The sequence below is a fragment of the Carcharodon carcharias genome, chromosome 14 (genome assembly GCF_017639515.1).
Source record: "Carcharodon carcharias isolate sCarCar2 chromosome 14, sCarCar2.pri, whole genome shotgun sequence".
NCBI classification, from domain to species: domain Eukaryota; kingdom Metazoa; phylum Chordata; class Chondrichthyes; order Lamniformes; family Lamnidae; genus Carcharodon; species Carcharodon carcharias.
In genome coordinates, this window is record NC_054480.1 from 100,849,157 (window position 1) to 100,873,222 (window position 24,066).

A 24,066-nucleotide genomic window follows, 5' to 3' on the forward strand; every position below is an offset into this window, starting at 1 on the left:
TCCTCTGTCCTTCAATGCTAATGGGTGCAGCTATGACTCTAGAAATGGTCATCCAGGACTGGGTCAACTTTGCCTAGCTAGTATCATCCACCACTGGATGAGAACTGTAAAATCCTAACTAAGCTGTACAAACTCCCATGTGCAGTTTCACTGACTTTGATTACACGGGTTTTATTTCAGGCTCCCTGAGTATTGGCCAAACCTGATGTGTATGGAGCTTATTTGGGGCTCATGTTGAACTGTAATGCTAAATCATCTGTTTGACATCTTAACTGTAGGCCTTGAATGTGAAAAATAATTTGGGTGGCCATCATGTCTCCTTTTGCAGATGTAGGCTTGTTTGCAAAAGTTAATCTTAGTTTGGTCTTTCCCTGCTGCAGGTTGAAAACCAGCAACATGAAGCTCTTGATGTCCCTCTTGGTTACCATTTACAGTCAAGTCAACTTGCTACAAAGTGGTAAGTTTGAAAGATAATGGAGGCAAAATGTAACAACCTCTTTATCAATAATTCCAATCAAAATCCTGGAACTCTCCCTAACTGCACTCTGGGTGTACACACTACAAGGACTACAGTGGTTCAAGAAGGCAGCTCACCACCTTCTCAAAGGCAATTAGGGATGGGCAATAAATGCTGGCCTTTCCAATGAAGCCCACAGCTCATAGTGGAGTTTTTAACAATCCACTTAAGTGGAATGAGCATCACTGACCAAACAATTTTAAGTTTTATCTCCCGCTTGCCTTTTAAACTAGCTTCAGAAAAAGCAGTTCAGTGCTTCCCTTTCAGGAAGGTGAACATAGTGCTTTTTTTTTTGACTTTACTTGAGTTCCTGTAAAAACTAGTAACAAAAGGAGAATTTAACTTCTGTCGTTGCTCTGTCTTGCCCTATGGGATAAATAAGAATTTTATAAGATTAGGTGTGACTTGACCCAGTTCCAACAAACCATCCAGCCAAAGTATTAGTGAGCTTGGTCTCTCTGACTTGTGGTACTTTAAGAATCAAAGCAGGAATTGTGAATTACTAAAATGAAGGTTTCTGAGAAGCAATTGAGTACTAGTTAGGACTGTATGACTGTTAGTCAATTTCTTTGCTGTCTAGCTGGTAATCATTACAATGGCATTGTCATTAGTCCATACAGACCCAGATATGGGGCGAGGTAAATACCAATGTTGGAAAGCTTTTGAAACCAACTCTTAAAAGTCATTTGCACTTCCAAATTATGCTTTTTTTAAAAAAAAAAATGGAGGTTAGACAAGTGGAGGAAGCAAAATTTAGGGATTCACTTACAGAAATCAATAAAGCTGTGAACAAGTACAAAAATTTAAAGTTTGTGGCATGTTGACCTTTCCCTTGGGAGTAGAATACAAACTGGAAGTTGATTTAATTGGAAACCCTGGTTAGACTCATCAGTACTGTTCAGTTCTGGGCACTGCACCTCAAAGGATTTATTGACCTTGCAATGCAGATTCACCAGAATAATACTGATGTTAAACTGAAGACTGGCTGTTGTGTCTAGCTTCTTTCTCTTGAATATAGAAGTCTAAGATCTTTTAATTAGGAAGAAATTGCCTGGCCCAGCTCTTCCCCCACTTTTCCCTAAATTCTTGTTTTGTCGGGTCCTTTCAAAGCTAGTAAACCTGTATTCACTGCTCGAGGCGTTATATTCCAAATCTTAACTTGTTTTCTCATGTTGCTGTTGGCTATCAACCCTTTGATTTATTAAACAATCTCAACCTCCTTTTTGGCTGTCTTTCTCTGTTCTAAGGTGAACAACACCAGCTTCTCCAGTCTCTCCATGTAACTAATCCCTACCCACAGAACCATTCTAGTGAATCTTTATTTTCTCCAAAGCCTTCACCTCTCTAAAGCATGGTGGCCAGAATTTGCTGCAGTGCTTCTGAAGTTGATTTAGTGCTTTATATAGTTTTAGCATAACTTCCTGTGTATTTTTAACACCAGTTAAATGACTCAGGATCCTACGACTTATTGAATGCTTGTTAATCTGCACTGACACCTTTGATTGGTGCACCAATGTCCCCAGGTTCTTGGCCCTCTTTTTAAAAAAAAAATAGTTACTTTTGGCTTGTGTTGTTTCTTCCTTCCAAGCAAAATGTTTCACTTGCACTTTTTGAATTTAATCTTGTCTACCTATTCCACAAACTTGTTTCTGTTCTCTTAATCTATTACTGTATCTTGCCTCTTTTTGTTTCCAAGTTTCGTGTATCTAATCTTTTTGAAATTGCACCCAGTACTCATGAAGTCTTTAATTATAAAGAGCTTGTTTGGCAAATAAATTCCTAGAGGGGGAAAAATCCAGAACAAGTAGCCATAACTTGTTAAAGCCTTTCAGCAAGGCTGTTTAGGAAGCATCCTTCCTACAAAGGTTAGTAGCTAAGACTTCTTTCTTCTCCCTGCTGCTGTCAAGAGGCTATAATAATTCATAATTAATAGAATTGTCTTGCAAGATTGTATTAGATGAGTAAATGGTGGAAGGATGGTATCTTATGGTTGAACTTGATGATTATGAAGTTTTGTTAAACACCCCCTCAACTCTTCCAACATCTTGCCCCAGTCTAACCCCTGCTCCACCCACCCCCAAGTTCTGTATCTTCCCCACAGGAGCTATCCTTTGACCTGTCATGAAATGACCATGCCATTGGAAATTGAAACTAGTCCTTTCACAGACCCTTCAAGATATTACCAGTACAATGGCTAGATTTGAACTCTTTCTTGGAATTATAAATGTGTCGTGTGGTCCTAGAGTTTAGAAAGTTGAAGGGAATCTAATTAGTGTTTAAAACAATATAAAGGCATTCCATAGGGTAATGAAACTCTTTGTTCACAAATCCTGATGAAAGGGTAATAAGCTTCGAGCTAGAAGACTTTGGATGGAAATTGAAGCACTTTATTGCATTTGTTCCAGAAGGTTTTGGATGTTGGAAGTCTATTAATTTAAGACATCTTTTGGACAGAAGGCTGTACTGGAGTTGTGATAACATTCTAGTTGAATGGCCTAATCCTGTTCATGATACTATTTAAAATGGGGTGGTGAATCCACATGAATGATCGTGGTTGTGTTTGTTTACAGAAACCTCTGAAATTCTAATAGTGCCAGAAGTTGTTAGCTTGGAAATCAACAGCATTCAGGATATCAGAATTGCTTTGAGGTGGGTCAGATTGTAAAGTGGTACTTGTGTCATCAAAGGAAACTCTGTTTTGGGTTAAACTGAACTCTTGCTTTCATATTGAATGGATCTTGGGTAACTGGTTTGATGTGTTTCTCTCCAGTACCCCCCTGCAGGAGACTGTAATCATCACCTTCAATGTGACCTTCTCATCCAAACAAACCTGTATTGTTCAACTACCTGAGCAAGTAAGTTTTTATTCTTCAGGTTGTGGAAACTAGGACCAAGGATGGTGAACTTTGTTATTGGCAAACTTCTGAAAATGTTAAACACAAACTTCACTTTGGCCATTTGAAGGTTCAAATGATCACTTTTCTTAGTGATTCAGATTTCATCTAAGTCAGCAGGGTATTTGTTAGGCTCCTTTATGAATCTGGATCCATTAGTTGCCCTGCCATTGAGTGGACCACTTCTAAAATTTGGGTGCTGGGTTTTGTAATTTCCTTACAGCTGGAAAGAAAGAAAATTGTAATTTGAAGTTGGATGCCCTTGTGCTGCTGAAACTGGACTTTCTAAAGACAAGGTGCCACCAGCCTTGTCAAGCTGCTTTCTCCTTGCAACTTTTCTCAGACTAATGGAAATTCTTTGCAGAATGACATTTTCTCCTGCTCCATGATTGTAGCTTGGACATGCTAGTGGCTAATCACACCGGCAATGATGGGATCTGAATTTGTAGTGACTAACTGGGAAATTCCATGGGATGTGAAACTAGCCTGGAGTTTGGCTTTATACAGCCTGTCCTCCAATTATTGAAAAGCAATGATAGATCTTTTTTTGATCTAAGACCAATTGAATAGTCTCCTTCCAGATGTAATATCTTGCATGCTTGGCACTGTAACAATGACTTCTGACTCCATATCCTTTCCATTACATGTACTGTCTGCTTCCATCTCTGTCCATCAATTCATTTGGTGCTAGAACATCCATGCCTCACCTTAGGATAGCATTCAAATAGCAAAGTCCATCTTCTGTGCACAAACCTCAATTCATCTAAAACCCTGCTACTAACATCTGCTGTATGCCAGTTCCATCACTAATTTATATATTGGCTCTTGTAATTGTAATTAAATACCTTCATGGGCTTTCACCACTGTCAGTAAAACTAACTCAACACCCCTTAACATTACTTTTGGTGACTGCTGAAAAGTGAGTGTGGTAGTTAATAATGGAAAATAGAGGTGGCATATGAATTGAGCAGATATCTTGCATTCGTTTTCACTATAGACAATACGAGCAACATTCAGGGATTGGGAGGAACTGGAGGAAAATTGCAGTCACTGGGGAAGTGGTACGTGTCAATCTATAGTTGCAACAGTTTAAGTCCCTGGGTCCTGACAGATTTCATCCTTTTATATAAAAAAAAAGTGGCTAGGGAGATAGTTGATGGGTTAGTTTTAATTTTCCAAACTTTACTAGATTTGGAAGGTTCCATTTAGATTGGAAAACAGCAAAGGTAGCTCCTTTATTCAAATAGGGAGGGAGACAGGGAAACTACAGGGCAGTTAGCTTAACATCTGTCATAGGGAAGATGTTAGAACCTATTATTAAAGATGTTATAGCAGGGCACTTACAAAAATTCAAGGCAATCGAGTAGAGTCAACATGGTTTTGTGAAAGGGAAATCATGTTTGACCAATTTATTGGACTTCTTTGAGGAAGTAACAAGCATTGTGGAAAAAGGGGTACTGGTGTATGTATTTGATACGTTAAAGGCACTTGAGATGCCTCAAAGGTTATTGCAGAAAATAAAAGCTCATGGTGCAGGGAGTAATATATTGGTTATCTAACCAGAAATGGATCATTTTCTGGTTGGAGTGGTGTGCCACAGGGATCAATGCTGGAGCCTCCACTCTTTACAATTTTTATATATGATCTGGTCAAAGGAACAGATGATATGGTTGCTAAATTTGCTGATGTAGGTAGGACAGTAAGATGTGAATAGGATGTGAGGCAACAAAAGGATATGGATTAGAGGAGTGGGCAATTGGAATATAATATGGGAAAATGTGAGGTGTCCGTTTTGGCAGGACACGTGTTTTTTAAAAATTCATTATCTAAATCGTGAGATTGCAGAGGAATCAAGATGTCGTAGTGCATGAATTGCAAAATGCTGGTATGCAAGTGCAGCAAGTAATTAGGAAAGCTTATAGAATGTTATAATTTATTGCAAGGATAATTGAATACACAAGTAGGGAGGTTATGCTTCAGTTATACAGAGCATTGGTGAGATCCCATCTGCAGTATTATGTACAGTATTGGTCTCATTTAAGAGGATGTAAATGTGTTGAAAGCAGTTTAGAGAAGGTTTTCTAGACTAATGCATGGAATGGGTGGGTTGTCTTGAGGGAAGGCTGGATAGGCTTGTATCTGCGGGAGATTAGAAGAGGCAACTTGATTGCAACACAAGATCTTGAGGGGCCTTGACGGGGCTGATGTGGAGAAGATGTTTCCTCTTGTGGGAGAATCTAGAACTGGGGGTCACTGTTTTTATTTTAAAAAAAGGGGTTGCTCATTAGGAGATGAGGGAAAATTGAGGGTTGTGACTTGGAGTTCTCTTCCTCAAAAGGCAGAATCTTTGAATATTTTTAAGGCAGATGTAGTTACTTGAGTAAGAACCTGAAGGTTATTGGGGGTAGGCAAGAATGTGAAGTTGAGGTCAAAATTAGATTGACCATTATCTTTTTAATGGTGGAGTGGGCTACACCTGCTTCTAATTTGTATGTTCATATAAGCCTAGTATTAGAATTCCTCACTCAAGGTCCTTTGACCAAACTTTTGGTCACCACCCTAATACCTGCTAACTAACTAAGAATACTTCATTCTAATCAGATAAAGTTGCCTAAATCTGTAAACTCGTCATCTTTCACCGTCCGAGGAGTTGAAGTGGGACAGGTCACTACCTACCTCCAGACCAACAACAGCAATCTGATCAGGTATGTCTGACTTTATCCCAAAGTTCACTGATTTGTTGTTCTACAAATTGAGACTTTTCCCATGTTGGTTTGTAAACATTAGCATGTGATTGGAAGTGTACTAGCCCAAGTTTCAACTACTTGATGTTGCAAACATCAGTCAATATAAAATAGTTTCAAGATGTGGGTAAATAAAGTCCTCCAGTGCTAGACCTTTGGAAATCAATCTAAAGTTCCTCTTAGGCCTGCTACACCTGCCACATTATGCCCCAAATGCTCATGTATTATGTTCAATTAATATGCAGCCTACTATCTCCCTTAAAAACTTGCTACACTGACCATTTTGCTGTTTTTTTTTCAAAACCGAATTTATCCTTCATGCAGGTCAGTCAGTTAACTGATGCAGAATTATACCAATGACATGGGTTCAATTCCTGTACTGGCTGTGGTAGTTCAGAGGCCTCCTCACCTTGCACCACATATATAACCAACTGTCTCTCTAATGGAGGGGAGAGGCCAATGGCCTCTTATGGACTATAATTACTTCATCCTTTTTTTAACCTTCCAGAAAAGGTGAAACAACTTGTTCATGTCTACTTTACATTGCTGCTAACAGATTTAAAAAGGGACAATTACATCACTGATACTTGGTATGGGTTATCCATCCTTGGTTGTAAAGGTTAAGGAACTGGAATAGAATTGCAACTTGCTGCCATGGCCAAAACCAGAAATGCAGATTCACCATCTTTGCTTGCATCAGTTCAGTTTCTAGTTCCAACTTGTCTTGGTCATCCTTAGCCAAAAAACTAAGATGCTGAATGCTCTCTGAACCCACAACCACCAAGATGGGTGGAAAGGCAGTTGTCAAATGGGTGGATAGAGATAACTTGAGGGCATGTAGCTTGGCAGAGTGGCACCAATCTGCAACTTGAGGTGATACTGGGAGGGAGAAGGATTTGAATACACACTTATGGTATGGTGGTGGGTCGGGGGGTTGGGCGGGGGGCGGTGGGGGGAGCGGAGCTTTGAATGAAGAAGGTTGGGAATCATTAAATCCCTGCCTTGCTGACTCAATCTATTTGTTCCATTAAACATTAATTTATGGCAGGAGGCCAATCAGCCCACTTTATTCTTTCATGATATGGGCAACACTGGCAGGACCAGCATTTGTTTCCCATCCCTAATTCACCTTGAAGGTCATGGTGAGCCACATTTAACTGCTGCAGTTCATGTGGTATGACTTCTCTAACTATTTAATACCATCAGTGTCTTGCTTTGGGTCATTTGAGGATAGTTAAGAGTCTGGAGTTGCATGTGGGCCAGGCTAGGTAAGGACAGCAGATTTCCTTCCCTGGAAGGGTATGAGTGAACCAGCTGGGCTTTCATGACATTTGGTGGTTCCATAGTGACATGAAACTGAAACTAGATTTATTAATGGAATTTAAAATGCACCAGCTGTGGTGGATGTCCCCAGAGCATTAACCTTGGCAGCACTTGATGCACAATCCTGACAATCACCAGACTAGTAATCCAGAGGCCCAGGCTAATGTTCTGGGGACATGGGTTTGAATTCCACCATGGCAGCTAGTGGAATTTGAATTCGGATAATAAATCTGGATTTTCACCAGTAAAGGTGGCTGTGAAACTATCATTGATTGTAAACCCATCTGGTTCACTAATCCCATTTAGGGAAGGAAATCTGCCATCCTTACCTGGTCTGGCCTACATGTGACTCCAGACCCTCAGCAATGTGGCTCTTAGGACCCTCAAATGGCTTAGGAAGCCACTTGGTTCAAGGGCAATTAGGGATGGGCAGCAAATGCTGGAATTGCCAGTGACTCTCATCCCATGAGAATAAAAAAAAAATCCTGTCCAGCTTGTAACATGGTTCATTTGTGCTTTCTAGAAACACCATACATTCACACAGGGTCCCAAACACTGCAAACAAATTGAATGTTCAATCCTTGTGCCTTTTTCTACATCATCCAGGTGCTTGGAGATTGTTAGCTGAGAGGTTGCCATGGAGAAGTCTTAAAATAAAAACACAATGCTGTAATGCAGTGCTCAGAACTGTGTGCAGTGATCTAGCATAACCTCCTGTGCTTACACTCCAACTAGTATGCATGACACCTTGCGTACATGCCCTGTTATCTTCAGGTCTGACCATGCACTCTGTTCCTCTATACTTCAGAGTCCTACTATTTATTGCAAATGTGTATTCCCTTAGTCTTCCTCAAATATACCTCACTTCTCAAAATTGAAATCTATTGTCACTTTTCTGCTCACTCATCAACTACATAGTCCCTTTTTTGCAATCCACTGCAAACTTGATCATATGCTACATTTTTTAAAGTTGAGGTTTTTTATTTGGATGGTAATGTTCCATTCAATTATTTTAGCTATGTGGAAATTAGCAACATGTAGTGCAATCTCTAACGGCCTGAATTATTTTGTAGGGGTCCAACACGAATGCATTTTCTAGTGGTGCACAGCAATGCCTTGAAGATTATAAACCAAGTGATTGGCTGGATTTATTTTGTGGCCTGGTCCATTTCATTCTACCCACAAGTTATTGAAAACTGGCGGCATAGGAGGTAAAGCCTAAACTTCAATAAGTTGTAAATGGTGATACTGCAATTGGGTCTGCTTCAGGTTTGTAAAACTAACGATATTACACTTCTGTTCAGCCCTTCACTGGGGTTTGTCCAAGAATATTGCTGACTTTAGCAGCTTTGTGCTCAGTTCTTGATGTTCATAACTGGACTGCAGGATATGCTATAAAACTGATGTCCAGTAGAGTATTAAGCAGTTGGGTTTTGGAGGAAATGTCCACACAATAGAGTAAATTACTAAGTCAAACTTCATATTTGCTCCTAATCTGGAAAAGAAATCTTGAAGCATAAATACCACTTGTTGGTTTTTTAAAAAGATATAGTTGTCATAAAGTCTGCATGGAGCTCATGTGCAAATGGTATGTATCTTTTTTCCCCTGCTGTTCTCCAGTTGAGTTTCCTATTTGATTAAGCACCAGCCCTTTTTAATGCAGATAAAATGGATCAGAATATATTTGACCAAATGCAACTACCTTTGCTACGAGGAATCCCTGTGATGCTGACTGGGATTATGTTCCATACATTTCACTGCAGTACTGTTCTGTTGAAGGTTTTGTTATATTCTCCTTTGATTTTTGAATGCAACTATCTTGCTTTGACTTTGAACACTCATCTGTTCATGTACAGACTGAAGAATCCATCCTAGTAGGAGGGACAGTCCAATATCAAACCATAAGACATAGGAGCAGAAGTAGGCCTTTTGGCTCATCAAGTCTGCTCTGCTATTCAATGAGTTCAGATCAGCCATGATAATCCTCAACTCTACTTGCCTGCCTTTTTCCCCATAACCCTTGATTCACTTACTGATTTTAAAAATCTGTATCTCAGCCTTGAATATACATATTTCCTTAAATAAGTGGGCAAAAACTTCAATATTCTAGTTGTGGTCTAATTAGTGCCTTGTATAATTTTAGCAAGACATCCCTATTTTTATACTCCATTCCCTTTGAAATAAAGGTCACATTCCATTTGCCTTCCCTATTACCTGCTGAACTTGTATGCTAGCTTTTTGGGATTCATGCATGAGGATTCCCAAATCCCTCTTTGCTGCAGCTTTCTGCAGTCTTTCTCCATTTAAATAATATTCAACTCCTCTATTCTTCCTGCCAAAGTGCATAACCTCACATTTTCCCACATTATATTCTATCTGCTAGGTTTTTGCCCACTCACTTAACCTGTCTATATCCCTCTGTAGACTCTTTTGCATCATCCTCACCACTTGCCTTCCCACCTATTTTTGGCATCTGCAAACTTGGTGATAGTACATTTATTTCCCTCATCCAAGTCATTAATATATATTGTAAATAATTGTGGCCCCCAGCACTGATCCCTGTGGCACTCCACTAGTTACATGTTGCCATCCTGAAAATGCACCCATTATTCCAACTCTATCTTCTAGTAGTTGAGTCCTCTATCCATGCTAATACACTACCCCCAACACCATGGGCTCTATCTTATTCAGTAGCCTTGTGTGGTATGTTAACACCTTTTGGAAATCCAAATATATTACATCTACTGGTCCCCCTTTATCTATCCTGTTTGTTACCACCTCAAAGAATTCTAATAAAGTTCAGGCAAGATTTCCCCTTCATGAAGCCATGCTGACTCTCCTTGATTATATTACTTCTAAATGCTTTGCTATTACATCCTTTATAATAGACTCCAACATTTCCCAATGACAGATGTTAAGCTAACTGGCCTATAGTTACACTTTTTTTGTCTCCCTCCCTTTTTGAGTAAGGGTGTTACATTGGCAGCTTTCTAGATCTAAGGATTTTTGGAGTTCATTGTCAGCAGTTTGTCATCTCCTTGTTGAGTGAGTGGTTGGTTTTCCATACTTGACAATATCTGGCCAAGTCCTCACCACTTTTATGCAACTGTAGGGAAAGCTGCTTCTTTGACACCTATCTAGTTACTTGATGCTAAGAAAGGAAAGTAGAATAATATTCACTTCTCTAACACCATGGATATGAACCTTTGGGTTATGAAGTGCAAAGATGCTTGCAGATTTTTTTTAAGACCATAGTGTTCAACGTTGCACTGACCCATTGTCACACATTGTCCTTATTCTCATGCTTGCTCATTCTGCAGAACTTGCCTGCAATTTGGTAATGATGACCTGTTCAACCATCTGTTCTCTTTTTTTAAGTGTAATTGGATTGAATTTTGATTTTCTGGCCCTGAATCTGACGGGTCACTTGGCATATGGAGTGTTTAACGTTAGCCTTTTCTGGATTCCTAAAGTTAAGGTAAGGTTTTTGAATTGCTAAATGTTGTTGTAGGGGCATGAATCCATAGAAATTACAAAGTGGATGTTAGGCTAATTCTACAACTTGTTATAAAGTTGTACACTATGAAGAAGTCTAGAGGCTTGTATGATTGAATAATATCTGTTTCAGATAGCACCTAGTCAGGATTATATCTTTATGCTGACTTCTACCAGACTCACTACTGCACTCCACTACATCAGGGTACTGTTTTTCCCCCGTCCCACAAAGCCAAATGACTGCAAGGGAGTGTTGCAATCATTAGAAATTCTGTCCCTGTAATAAGTGTGACTTGTGTGCCTTTGGGACTGGAATTATTGCAATCTCAAGCTTAATGCCAGTCAGACCTCAGAGGGATGAACAATGATGCATGCTGATCTGGCCTGTGAACTGTATCACTCCTTCACCTCATCAGTTAGAGGAATTTAATTACTAAATTCCTCTTCTAAGCCAGTGATCCATTAACTGTTTTTAGGTATGTAAATATCTATTGACCCATGAGGCCATTGGCATTGATCTTGGTAGCCTGGATACTCTGCCACAGATCTACTTTTGATTTTGACCTTGATCAGTGTCTAGGTAAGTAAGTGCTTCTGACAATGAAGAATCTTGGATTAACTGGTAATACCCTAAGGAAATCAGCCCCCTCACTTCCCCAAGTTTATAAAACAACATTTGAATGAAGATGACTTTGCAAAGTCCGGAATGCACTGAAGCACCTGGCTTTGGATGTAATGCAAGTATTTTTAATATGGAAGTTCTCTAGTGAACAGCCAAAAGTGTTTGTGGTGCAGAAAACCCCCTGTTTATAATCTCAATGCACTACAAGCAGAAGGCCATAGGGCCAGGCTGACCAAGAAGCTCCTTCATGGCCATATCTCCATGGCAGAGTTGTCCAATCGTTTGTCCTGTTAAATGCATTTCAGCAAATGGGGAAAGTCAGAAAATCAATACCCTAAATCTATTCTTCCAGAAACAATTTATTGAGCAAAACCCAGAAGGAGTGAACCCAGTCGAAGCAAATGATGTCTTTTTCAGCCTCCATGCCATCCTGTTAACAGCATTTACAATCTTTCAGTGTTTCATCTATGAGGTCAGTGTCTCCAGTACTGTGATGCACTTTGAGTCAGTTTGTAAAAGGTAAAACTGACAGTTTGGCGCTCAATGTAATGTCATTGTCCTTCCAGCCCAGTATCCAATGCCCAAACCTTGCATCTCTACCCTACCTGGATCACCACTGCAGACCTTAACAGCCTGTTGCAAGAAGCCTTTGCCAGTAAATGTAAATTATTTGACTTGTCCATTGTTTGGTCTTCCCTCCTTTTTAAAATAATCATGACATGTTACTTATGCCACTTAAATTAGTGCCCCCACTCTTCTGCCTAGTAGTTGCTATCTTTATATCACTACCATTTGTGTTTTTTTCTGTAGACTATACTTTGGACAGTTCGGACTTCCAGAATTAATCAAGCTCGATCTTCTCATATATTTGCTTGGATATCCCAGCTGTTTTTAGTGTTTTTAAAGAAAAGCAGCTCACCACCACCACCTCAAGCCCAACTAGGGATGAGCAATAAATGCTGGCCCAGCTGGTGAAGCCCACATCCCATGAATGAAAACAAATTGCCTTGCCTGTTAGACATTGGCAGAATATAAAATTAAATAGATTTTATAACACAAACATTTGATTTAACTGGCCCCTATTTTTATGGACTTCCCACCCTCTTCTCTCCCCATCAACATATACCTCTAATTCTTTCTTTCTCCCTCATGCAGTTATCAAGCTGTTATGTAAAATATGTCCCCTTTTGAGTCACCAGCAATTGTAGCTCACTTTTACTGGACATTGTACAAAAAGAGTTGACCTAGTTCACCTCTGTTTTGCTGCTAGGGATTTAGTTTATGCAAACTTTTTAAACTGCTCATGAATGTCTCCTTTTACCCATGCAATGCATTGCTAAGGTTACTAGACCTAAATCACCAAGATGCTCAGTAATCTTTTAATCATTATCCTAACATCTTATGTGGCTCTATCAAATTTTATTTAAAACTACTTCTTCTTGGATTTCACCTCAGACATTTAAGATTATATAAAGGCTATTGCTGAAATTGAGTTTTCTATTTACTGCAATACAGCGAGGGGAACAGAAAGTATCCAAGATTGCTACTGGACTGGTGGTCAGTGCCTGGCTATGTGCTTTTGTGACCTTCTTCATAGCGATCGCTGGTCAAATAACATGGCTTCAACTTGTCTACTATTTCTCCTACATCAAACTTGGCATTGTACTTGTGAAATATGTCCCTCAGGTAGGGGTTGCATGTGATTATTTATTACCTTTATTTAAAGGCAGGTTGAACTGCAATGTAAGCAAACCATATTGTTTATACTACCAATGCTGATTTTTAAATGACTGAATTGGTGGTAGTAATCTGAAAGTTCTGAGTTAGTTGCCACTCCAGTCATTTGAACATTTCTTTGGAACGGCTACTTCAGGGCAGTGTTCCTTCATACTTCATTCAAATCCCTGTCTTCTTTAAATCATCTAATAGATGCAAGACCCAATGGCACTAATCAAATCCCTGGTGGTTTGGCCAATGTTTATCCTTCACTAAAACACATGAAATGATTTCTCAATTTATGAATAAGTTGGGGGTATGGGAGGGAAATGAGGGCAGGTAATGGAGTAACTGAATTCTCCTGGAGTATAGAGGGGGGAAATCTTTAATACTACTGTGGCAATGCTTTTTTTAAAAAAAAAAAATTGTGTCCAGTCATCTCATGATCTCTTTTAATCCAAGAGCCTGGACATGTTCATGAAATGCAAGATGAGGTGTCTTGTTAATGCCTGATCAAGCCTTTCTCCCTTTAGAGATTTGCTGCTTTTGACTTGGAATCTCTCAACCCACCTACCTAAGAGTACTAAGATCTGTAGTAGGGCCACTTTTTAAAAAAAAAAATTGGCTGGGTTCATTGCAATTGGTAATGTAGTCTCCTTGCTTATTGTAGCTGGGGCCAATTCCCAGATACTAAACTTCCTCCAGAAATACAGTTTATGCAAAATGGACATAAGTAGCCCATACTGATCCCAAAAGGATGCTATCTGTGGTGCACTGTGGGAGCTATTTCAAGATTGAGCAAACTGAGCCACAAATCTGTCCCCTCTGCAATTCTCATTCTACAGTCTCTCCTTGTAGAATATCCTCTCCTGTACATATCATCATTGTTTGAGAATCTCAATACTTGATTTTTTTCTTGATGGTTTCGACAGTTTTGGTGTTACCATATTTGTCATAATTGTGGCCTCTTATTCTAGGCTTACATGAACTACAGGAGAAAAAGCACTGTTGGATGGAGCATTTGGAATGCACTGTTGGATATTACTGGAGGCATTTTCAGCCTTCTGCAAATGTTCTTGCAATCATATAACAATGGTAAGGCACCATGCAGTATACTTGTAATAAGGTCCTTACTTAGCCATTTGCTGTGCCAAATGGAGGGTGGGGAATAAATTGATCTGTGTTTACAGATGTTTGGACACCATTTTAGCCATGTATCCTTTGTCCTTTCCTTGCTTGAGCTTCAAGATTGCCTTGTGTGATTATATGCAATGCCAACCTGGGTTGGACTGGAATGTCCTGTTCTGCTTTTGAAAGATGTAAACAACATCTCTCCTGGTCTCAGGTACCAGAGATTGGCCATCTATTATTGTGTAACTAAACTTCTGTGGTGCACTTGAAGGCCCCCTCTTTTAAATCAAAGACCTAATGTGTTAGCTTTACTATCCACCCCTGCCCTGCCTTGCTCATGATTTGACTCCAATGCAATGCTGCACAATACTGCTACCAACATTGTGACCATTGTTTGAGTCTTGATTGACCCTTGCTCATTTCAGGACATTACTGTAAAGTTACGGCTGTTCTCATCCTGAGTGCTGTTCTCAATGTAGATTTCAGTACAGACTGACAGCTAACCCAGTCTACTTTTTTTCATTGCAGATGAAGAGATGCTGATTTTTGGAGATCCAACGAAGTTTGGTCTTGGACTGATATCCATGTTATTTGATATTATCTTCTTGGTACAGCATTATGTTCTGTATAGGAAACACCAAGTTTATATGTCACTGAATGATGGAGCACCATTTGTAAGATAACATTGAAGACACAAGCACAGTTCAATTCTTGAAATAACTTTTTTTAGATACATGTTGGCCAGTAATGATTTGAGAATGAATCCACACTATAAAGGCTAGATTATACTTCAGGAGTTTTAAATAACTATTGGCTTTCACCCCTGTCTCCCCCACCAAACTGGATGTTGCTACTACAGAATCTGAATTCCAATTTTTCTTGTAGTTTAGAGAAGTTTTTTATTTCTATAGTTTTAAAATCAGATGCAAGTTTGAGGGTAGAAAAGACTCCCATCTCTTCCATCAAATCCAATCTCTAAAGACAGGCCTTTCAGATTGGTAGGGGAAAGCAACATCAATGTTGACTTGTTATATTTGAATATTGTAACTGTGCACCTTGGTTAAAGTTGTCTATTTTGATTTCAACAATTTTAAACTACTCCTACATTCTGGGTGTTCATATTGCAAGTTGAAACCTAACTCACTTTGTATCCTCACTAGAAACACTCCAGAAGGGAACTTAAAACACTGGGATTGATGGAAAATCTGCCAGAGTGATGACCCTCCTTTTGAACTGCTCCAATAGTTGATAGCCAAAAATGGCCTTATTTCAATGCTGTTCATTCTTTCAACAGTCTCTTCTTTGGTCCCTTTTTTTTTGAAGTTGCTTAAATGCAGGTGTTATCCCTGTATATGAGATCAAAAATTTGGTTTGAATGCTGAGTAATGTGCAATCAATATTAAAACATTTTTATTGAACTGTAATCTTGTCCCTGTAATCCTAATTAACTTGACTAAAGTCTAGGTTTATATAATTAAACATTTTTTTTTTTAAACCATCTTTTCAGCTGAACTGAATTTTTGGTTCTGTGCTCTTGCAACTTCAGCTGTTCCTGACTCCAGGACAATCTATGTACTGCATGCTGTAGTTATAATGGGTAAATATCCAAGAGTGTAATTTTTTTAGTCTTTTGTTGAATGAGAATTTTCCACAAGTGTTAGGATTGAAAACTGAATCTGTTCCAAATAACTTAATGTTAAACAATTGGCCTCACCTTTTGGACTGGAGTTTTGTGATGCCTCCTTCCTGCCCTCAATATTACACTTTAAGGTTACAAAGACACAATTTTATATTCATGAATAATAGCCCATTATGATTAATGTCTGGATGAAGCAGATCATGACATTAGCTGCTGCATTAAGTTTTTCAAAAAGGTCTCCTGCCCTATGGTAGATCAGTGGGTGGCTTGGGAGGGTTGGGTTGTAGTATTCTGTTTAGTCACACTAGCTATTCTGAGGTCTGACCCAGAACTCCATATTGGAGGCATTAGCAGTGTCCCAGGCAGTAGAAATTGGCACATCAGAAGTTTACACTTCTGGGCAATTTCAGCACATCAGAACCTCCATGGTCCCAATACCCCCAACTTTAAATCAAGATTTTTGACATTATCAGATACTGGAATTATTCTGTGGCTCCAGACCCTCAGCAGACTGGATAAGGATGACTGATTTCCTTCCTGAAAGGACATTTTGGATTTTTTTTTTTAAAACAACCTGGAGATTCAAATTTAGTGTTAATGAATTATCTAATTCACTAGCTGTGGGATTTGAATGTTTCCAGTTATTTTACTGGATTAGTAAAACACTTTAAATTCATAGGGTGTTTTGCCTATACCTTTTTAAGGTGGTGAGCTGCCACCTTGAACTGCTCCAGTCTCTGTTGTAAGGTATACCCACAATGCCTAATGGGAGTTCCAGAGCTTAGACCCAGGAACACTGAACTATATATCAAAATTGGGATGGTGCATGGCTTGGAGGGGAATGTTCAGGTGGTGGTGTTCCCATGGCTGTAAAATTCCACCCCTTGTTGGGGTAAGGTCAGAAAATGCAACAAGCTGTTCAAAACTCATTGGCTTCATTTGACTGGAAGATCCTGCAACACGAGGGGCTGTAAAAAAATTTTTGGCTCTTGTATTGAGACAAGATCTTAACATTGCCCTGTTCACTAGGGGTAAGGAAAGTAAGAACTAATCTCAGTCAGACTGCTGGTACACTGATTAACTTCAGTAGTGCCAGTAGCAGCAGAGCATATCAATATATAATTGCCTAGTAGTTATCATCTCCCTTTACTACTCCTGTGTGCTGTCTCTTTCCAGTCTTACAGTCCATTCCAAGCTGGCCTTTTATTGAACTTGTGCCTCCTTGTATATTTTTCAGTTTTATGACCACTGTGGGTGGGGGGTGGCACAGAGCAGCAAGAACAAGAGTGTACAGATTTTAGGTAATTGCTTTTGCCAATGGAGATGAGAAACTTTTCCCTGTGAAATATACTTTGGAATACACCATCAGTGTGCTGGAGGCAAATTCCAGAGTGAATTGGATTATTCTCTCAAAAGAGAGCATGTGTAGGATTCTGGGGAGAAGGTGGGGAAGTGCCACTAGGTGAATTGCTCATTTGAAGAGGTGGCAGATACAGCAGCCTGAATGGCCTCCTGTGCTGTAATAACTGTGATAATGGTTGCAGCCATAATAGCTGTCCCTCAAACCAAAGGCATTAGCTCTAGCTACTTAAACTAATTGGTCTAGACCAGTGATTTTTTTTTTGTGAAATCGTTAAATTGCAGCTAAGGTTAGCTTTTTATGCCTATAATAAAAATGCTCTTAGGAATGACCACCTCCAAATGAGAATCTAACCATCTTTCTCCTTGACATTCAATGGCATTATCATTGCTGAATTCCCTCACTAACAACACCCTGGGGGTTACAACTGACCAGAAATTGAACTGGACCAGCCTTGTACTATCTCTACAAAAGCAGGTCAGAGGCTGGCAATTCTGTGATCAGTAACTCACCTTTTATGGGTCCTCTAACTGTATAGAGATATTTGCTGAGTGAGAAGGTAATGATCCCTGTAAGGACCAACATCTTAGATGTGAATTTCCCAGTGTCCAATGCAAAGAATCTCAACAGGATTTCACATTTTTAGATTTTAATGTAGCAACCAAACTAAAATTATTTAGTAAAAACTACTTCTAAACAGTCTTTTTCTACTGCCTGCTATGATGGCACCTGTCTTGGATCATCTTCCCCAAGTCTGAGTCTGTATACAGTAAGGCCAGCTACTTCCTCCTTTGTGTCTTGCACCTGACTTTCGAACTTCAGTCTCCATAATCAGATTGTATGGACTTGTCTCTGTACAGATTTTGTAGGAGGTCACCAAACTACTCCATTTTACCTTGAATTAAAGAGCTTAAAACACAACTGTCTTTATACAGCCTAGTGTTGATGAGGTGTGTACCTGTAATATTTCACTGGGTAAATCTATTCCAAGTAAAGACTGGCTCTGGTTCCTTTCTTTACCACTGGCTAGCAGGATTTTAACACTCTAGACTCTCTAAAGCCTCCATCAGTTACCTGGATTAGTACAACTCGAACAACACTCTTCAATCTCAATCCAAGATTAAGCAGAGCACTTAACTGGCACCTCATCTATCACCATAAACATTTTCTCCTGCCTGCACTCCCCAACCCAATGTGTTTACTGTCTACAGCAACTTGGTTTCTTCAACAGCGCCTTCCAAACCTGTGACTTGTGCCAACTAGAAGGGCAAGGACAGTGGCTGCTATGGGAAAAGTAGGACCTTCAAATTCCCCTCAAGTCACAATCCATCTTGACTTGGAAAAAAAAAATCACCATTGCTGGGTCAAAATCATAAAACACTCAATCTAACTCCAGTGTGGAAGTACCCTCACTGAACAGAGTACCGTGGTTCAAGGAGGCAGCTCACCACCAGCTCATCCCTTTTTCAAGGGAATTTAGGGATGGGCCACAAATGCTGGCCTTGCTGGCTACGCTCACAGTGGCAGCAACCTTCCTCTGCTTATTGCCTGCTCCTAGATCCAGTTGTCAAGTTCTCCTCCTTCAATTTTGTCATACCCTCTTCTCCCATATAAACCTGGGGTCACAAGCCCATTTTTTGCTCCACACCCCCAAGTCTCAGATTCTCATGCCCCTTTTTCTCCCCACACAGGTGCCCAAGGACAGTGTGTGTAAATTTTCAGGTACTGCCCTTCTGAGCCAGTTCTCCAGGAGGAACCCAAGTAACCCACTCACCCTCTCCGCTGTGCTGCTTGCTGGGCCCTGTAAGAGCAGCTTACCCTCATGCTATGCCCACCAGCACGCTACTACTTCCGAGCTGGAATAGTACTTGGTCCCAGTGCTCATTGGAGCTGGCTGGCTGGTAGCAGTTTCACTGTGAAAGGCAAAACTAGGCTTCCTCTTCAGCTATCCAGGATTCCCAATGCCTCCGCTACTGTGGATTTCATCACGAGGCAGTGGATAAGATGCAAAAGAGAAATTTATTAGGATGATACCAGATCTGAGAGGTTGTACTTATCAGGAAATATTGAACATGCTGGGGCTCTTTTCTCTAGAAAGAAGACAGACTGAGGGTTGACCAGATAGAGATCTTGCTGAAGGCACTGGATACTGCAAAGGCTATTGGCGCTGACAATATTCCAGCAATATTACTGAAGACCTGTGCTCCAGAACTTGCCGTGCCCCTAGCCAAGCTGTTCCAGTACAGCTACAACATTGGCATCTACCCGGCAATGTGGATAATTGTCCAGGTATGTCCTGTACACAAAAAGCAGGACAATTACTGCCCCATCAGTCTACTGTCGGTCATCAGTAAAGTAATGGAAGGGGTCATCAACAGTGCTATCAAGTGGCACTTGCTTAGTAATATCCTGCTCATTGGCACACAGTTTGTGTTCTGCCAGAGTCACTCAGCTTCTCACCTCACTATAGCCTTGGTTCAAACGTGGACAAAAGAGCTGAGCTCCAGAGGTGAGGTGAGAGTAACTGCCCTCAACATCAAGGCAGCATTTAACCGAATGTAACATCAGGGAACCCGAGCCAAACTGGAGTCAATGCAAATCAGGTGGAAAACTCTCCGCTGGTTGGAGTTATACCTAGCACAAAGGAAGGTAGTTGTTGGAGATCAATCATCTCAGTTCCAGAACATCACTGTTGGAGTTCCTCAGGGTAGTGTCCTAGGTCCAACCATCTTCAGCAGCTTCATCAATGATCTTCCTTCCACTACAAGGTCAGAAGTGGGGATGTTTGTTGATGATTCAATGTTCAGCACCATTTGTGACTCCTCAGATACTGAAACAGTCCATGTCCCAAATGCAGCAAGACCTGGACAATATCCTAGCTTGGGCTGACAAGTGGCAATTAACATTTGCGCCATAAGCGCCAGGCAATGACCTCCTCCAACAAGAGAGAAACTAACCATCACCCTTTGACATTCAATGGCATTACCATTGCTGAATTCCCTACGATCAATATCCTGGGGGTTACCATTGACCAGAAACTGGCCAAAGTCCTGGAACTCCCTCCTTAACAGCACTGTGGGTGTACCAACACCACAAGGGTTTCAGTGGTTTAAGAAGGCAGCTCACCACTACTTTCTCAAGGGCAATTAGAGATGAGCAATAAATGCTGGCCTAGTCAGCGATGCCCACATCCCGTAAATTAATAAAGAGAAAGTTCCTCCCTCCCATTTGCTGATTGACCTAAGCAAGATAACAGCTAAGAAGAAATTAATGGTACTAAAGAGTGACAAATCTCAAGAACCAAATAGTTTCCATCCCAGGAGATTAAACAAAGTAGGTGAGAGCAAAGCAGATGCTGTAACTATAATCTTCCAAAATGGTCTCGATTTGGAGACTATTCCTTTACTTTGGAAAATTGCACATGTCACTCTGTCATTTCACAAAGGTGACAGAGGGAAACCTGGAAATTATACACCTAACATCTGTTTTCGGGAAATGGTTGGAGTTGAGAACTAAGGATAGCGGGACGAACACCTTGAAGATTTTCAGTTGATCAGAGAGAACCAGCATGGATTTGTAAAGGGCAGGTCACACATGACTAACCAGTTGGAAGTTTTTGTAAGGTGCCTGAAGTTGTGGATGGGGAGAATGTCTAATGGAAGTTATTCTTATGGACTTCCAGAAGGCATTGATAAATTCCCTCATAAAAGATTGTCAGCTAAAGTTGAAGCTCATGGAATTGAGGGCAAATTATTAACTTGGTTTGGAAATTGGCTGAGTGGAAGAAGACAGAGAGTAGGGATAATGGGCAGCCATTCTAATTAGTAGGATGTGCCTCGTGGTGCCCTGCAAGGATCAATGCTGGGGTCTCAACTTTTCACAATATGCATTAACAACTTAGTTGTTGGGAATAGAAAGCCACGTATCTAAATTTGCTGGTGTCACAAAGATAGGTGACATTGTAAACAGTGTAGATGGAAATGAAAAATTACAAAGAGCTATGAATGGATTAAGTAATTGGACAGAAGCTGTGGCAAATGGATTTCACTGTAGTCAAATGTGGGACACAAAAAGGATAGAACAGGACACTTGCTAAATGGTGAAAACCTACAAACTGTGGAGGTCCAAAGAGACTTGGGGTCCAGGTACAAAGGTCATTAACACATCATGAGCAGGTACAGAAAATAATCAAAAATACTACTGGAAATCAGGCGTTTATATCCAGAGGAATGGCATTCAAGGTGCAGAAGTAATGCTTCAAATATACAAAGCGATGATTAGGCCACACCTGGAATACCGTGAGCAGTACTGGGCAACACATCTTAGGAAGAATATAATCGTCCGTATAGGAAGTGCAGCACAGACTTGTTAGAATGGTGCAAGGAATGGAATAAATTAGACAGTCAAGGGTTATAGTTGGGGGAAGTGGGGTGGGTGGGGACTGGATAGGAAGGTGGAGTTGAGACCACAATAACATCAGCCATGATCTTATCAAATGACTAAGCAGAATCCAAAGGTTAGGACTTAGGAACAGGAGTAGTCGAATCGACCCTTTGACCCCGCTGTGTGATTCTATAAGATCATGGCTGATCTGGTTGTGGTCTCAACACCATCTTTCTCTCCGCCCCGCCATAACCTTTGACTCCCTTGTCAATCAAAGATCTATCTAACTCTGCTTTGAATAAATTCAATGACCCAGCCTCCACTGTTCTCTGGGAAGAGAATTCCAAAGACTAATGACCCTCTGAACGAAAGGAAAATCCTAACCTCCATCTTAAAAGCCCTTATTCTGAAAATGTATCCCTTAATTCTAGCCTTACCCGAAGGGGAAACATCCTCCTAGTATCCATCCAATCAATCCCCTCAGGATCTTCTATGTTTCAATAAGGTCACCACTCATTATTTTAAACTCTAATGAATACTGGCCCAACCTGTTCAATCTTTCTTAATAAGATAAGCTCCTCACCCCAGCAATGAATCGAGTGAACTTTTTCTGAATTGCATCAAATGCAATTATACGTTTCTTCAAATAAGGAGACGAAAACTGTACACATTATTCCAGACGTGGTCTCATCAAGGACCTGTACAGCTGCGGTAAACCTTCACTATTTTTATATTCCATTCCTCTTGAAATAAATCACATAACTGTTATAGTGCAGCATGAGGCCATTTGGCCCATTGTATGTGTACCGGCCTCTCGACACAGGGCCATCTGTCATTTCTTTCTATGTTGTGCTTTCACAGAGCACTGACCCTTGCTCTGCTATTAACACATTCTGCTCTCTTACCTTTATGCCACATTCAGCACCTTCCTTACTCTTCACCATGACCATTAACACTCCCTTTGCCTTGTGTCCATGATATCTTTGTCAATCTCTCCTTAGCTGTCACCTATCCCTGACCTTCTATCGCAATCCACTTGCTCCACCCCCTCTTTAATAATATAAAGTCCATCATATTTCTACTTCTCTTTATCTCTGACCAAGAGTCACACGGACTCAAAACATGAACTGTGTTTCTCTCTTCATAGATGTTACCAATCCTGCTGAGTTTTTCCAGCATTTTCTGTGATTAAATGTGTTCCTGGAGGCTTCCTCACATGACTTTCCCCCACACAGCTGCCATTAGTCGGCCAACACATCCATCTTTGTGACTACTGCCTTTCTACGTCAATGAAAGGAAAAAGACTCATTACTCAAATGGATGAGGCTTGACTGTCAGCGAAACAGCCTTTTTTCCCCCAGTTTCAATATTATTACATCTGGTACAGAAAATTGTTGAAAGAAAATTTAAAAAGAACTGTCCCTTTTATGATTTTTCTCCAGGTTTGTACAGCAGTGTCTTGGAAATTGATCTTCAATTTCTGGAGACTCCAGGCCAATCCTGGAGGATTGGCAACCCGACCCTACAGTAGTGCACTATAGGGAGATGGTGGTGCCATCATACATCTGCCTATATTTTGCTTTCATCTCCCACAGGGATGGTCCAAGTGTAACTTTCTATACTGCAACAGACTTGAGTGCCCGGGGGTCTGTTGCTAAAGTGTCATTCGGAGCAGGAATCTTGCACTAACCCTGCGGAACCAGTGGAGACGGGCTGACGGCTCGGGCTTATTAAACATGCTGAATACCTTCCCGAGTAACCCGTGGGACAGGGAGCCGCCCCAATGGGATTGGCCCCCAATTCCCGGCTATAAAACGGGCTGGTGTGCGAGGATATGATTATCCTGATTCAGTAACCGAGATGGGACGTTGAGTGTTTTGTTGGTCTCTTTGCTTCTTAACCGGGTCTTTAATCCCAGCCCAGCCATTACTTCTCAGGGATGATGTTTGTGTCCCAGAGCCAGGCTGGAGATTGAGTGCAGACACCCCGGGATCAGCAGCAGTGAGTGTACCAGTCAAGGTTGCTGCTTTGACCCGCAGATTCCCAATGACCATCCCTGTTTCTACAGCCTGAGAAACAGCCCAGGTAACAAACCCTCTTGTGATTCTAGGGGGAAATACTAGGTGAGAGAGGAGAAAATCTAACAGCTGACTAGATTGGGCGGATTGTGTTTTCCATAATGAAACCAATTGTTCCTCGGGGTTGGGGGGGAGGGGTGGAATTCTTTTACTGGGTGAAAAGA

The 24,066-nt window shown here is 40.6% G+C and overlaps 1 protein-coding gene across 1 annotated transcript; it reads left to right on the top strand.

Moving 5' to 3' along the window:
- Positions 1 to 396: 396 nt before the first annotated feature.
- Positions 397 to 23,355, top strand: LOC121287561 (cystinosin-like). The gene is made up of 13 exons (XM_041205492.1): positions 397 to 457; positions 3,088 to 3,166; positions 3,288 to 3,372; positions 6,013 to 6,116; positions 8,552 to 8,689; positions 10,857 to 10,956; positions 11,948 to 12,067; positions 13,111 to 13,281; positions 14,289 to 14,406; positions 14,971 to 15,116; positions 19,133 to 19,202; positions 22,476 to 22,535; positions 23,267 to 23,355. Exons 1-13 carry the CDS (start codon positions 397 to 399, stop codon positions 23,353 to 23,355), a joined length of 1,341 nt encoding a protein of 446 aa, XP_041061426.1.
- The last annotated feature ends 711 nt before the right edge of the window (positions 23,356 to 24,066 follow it).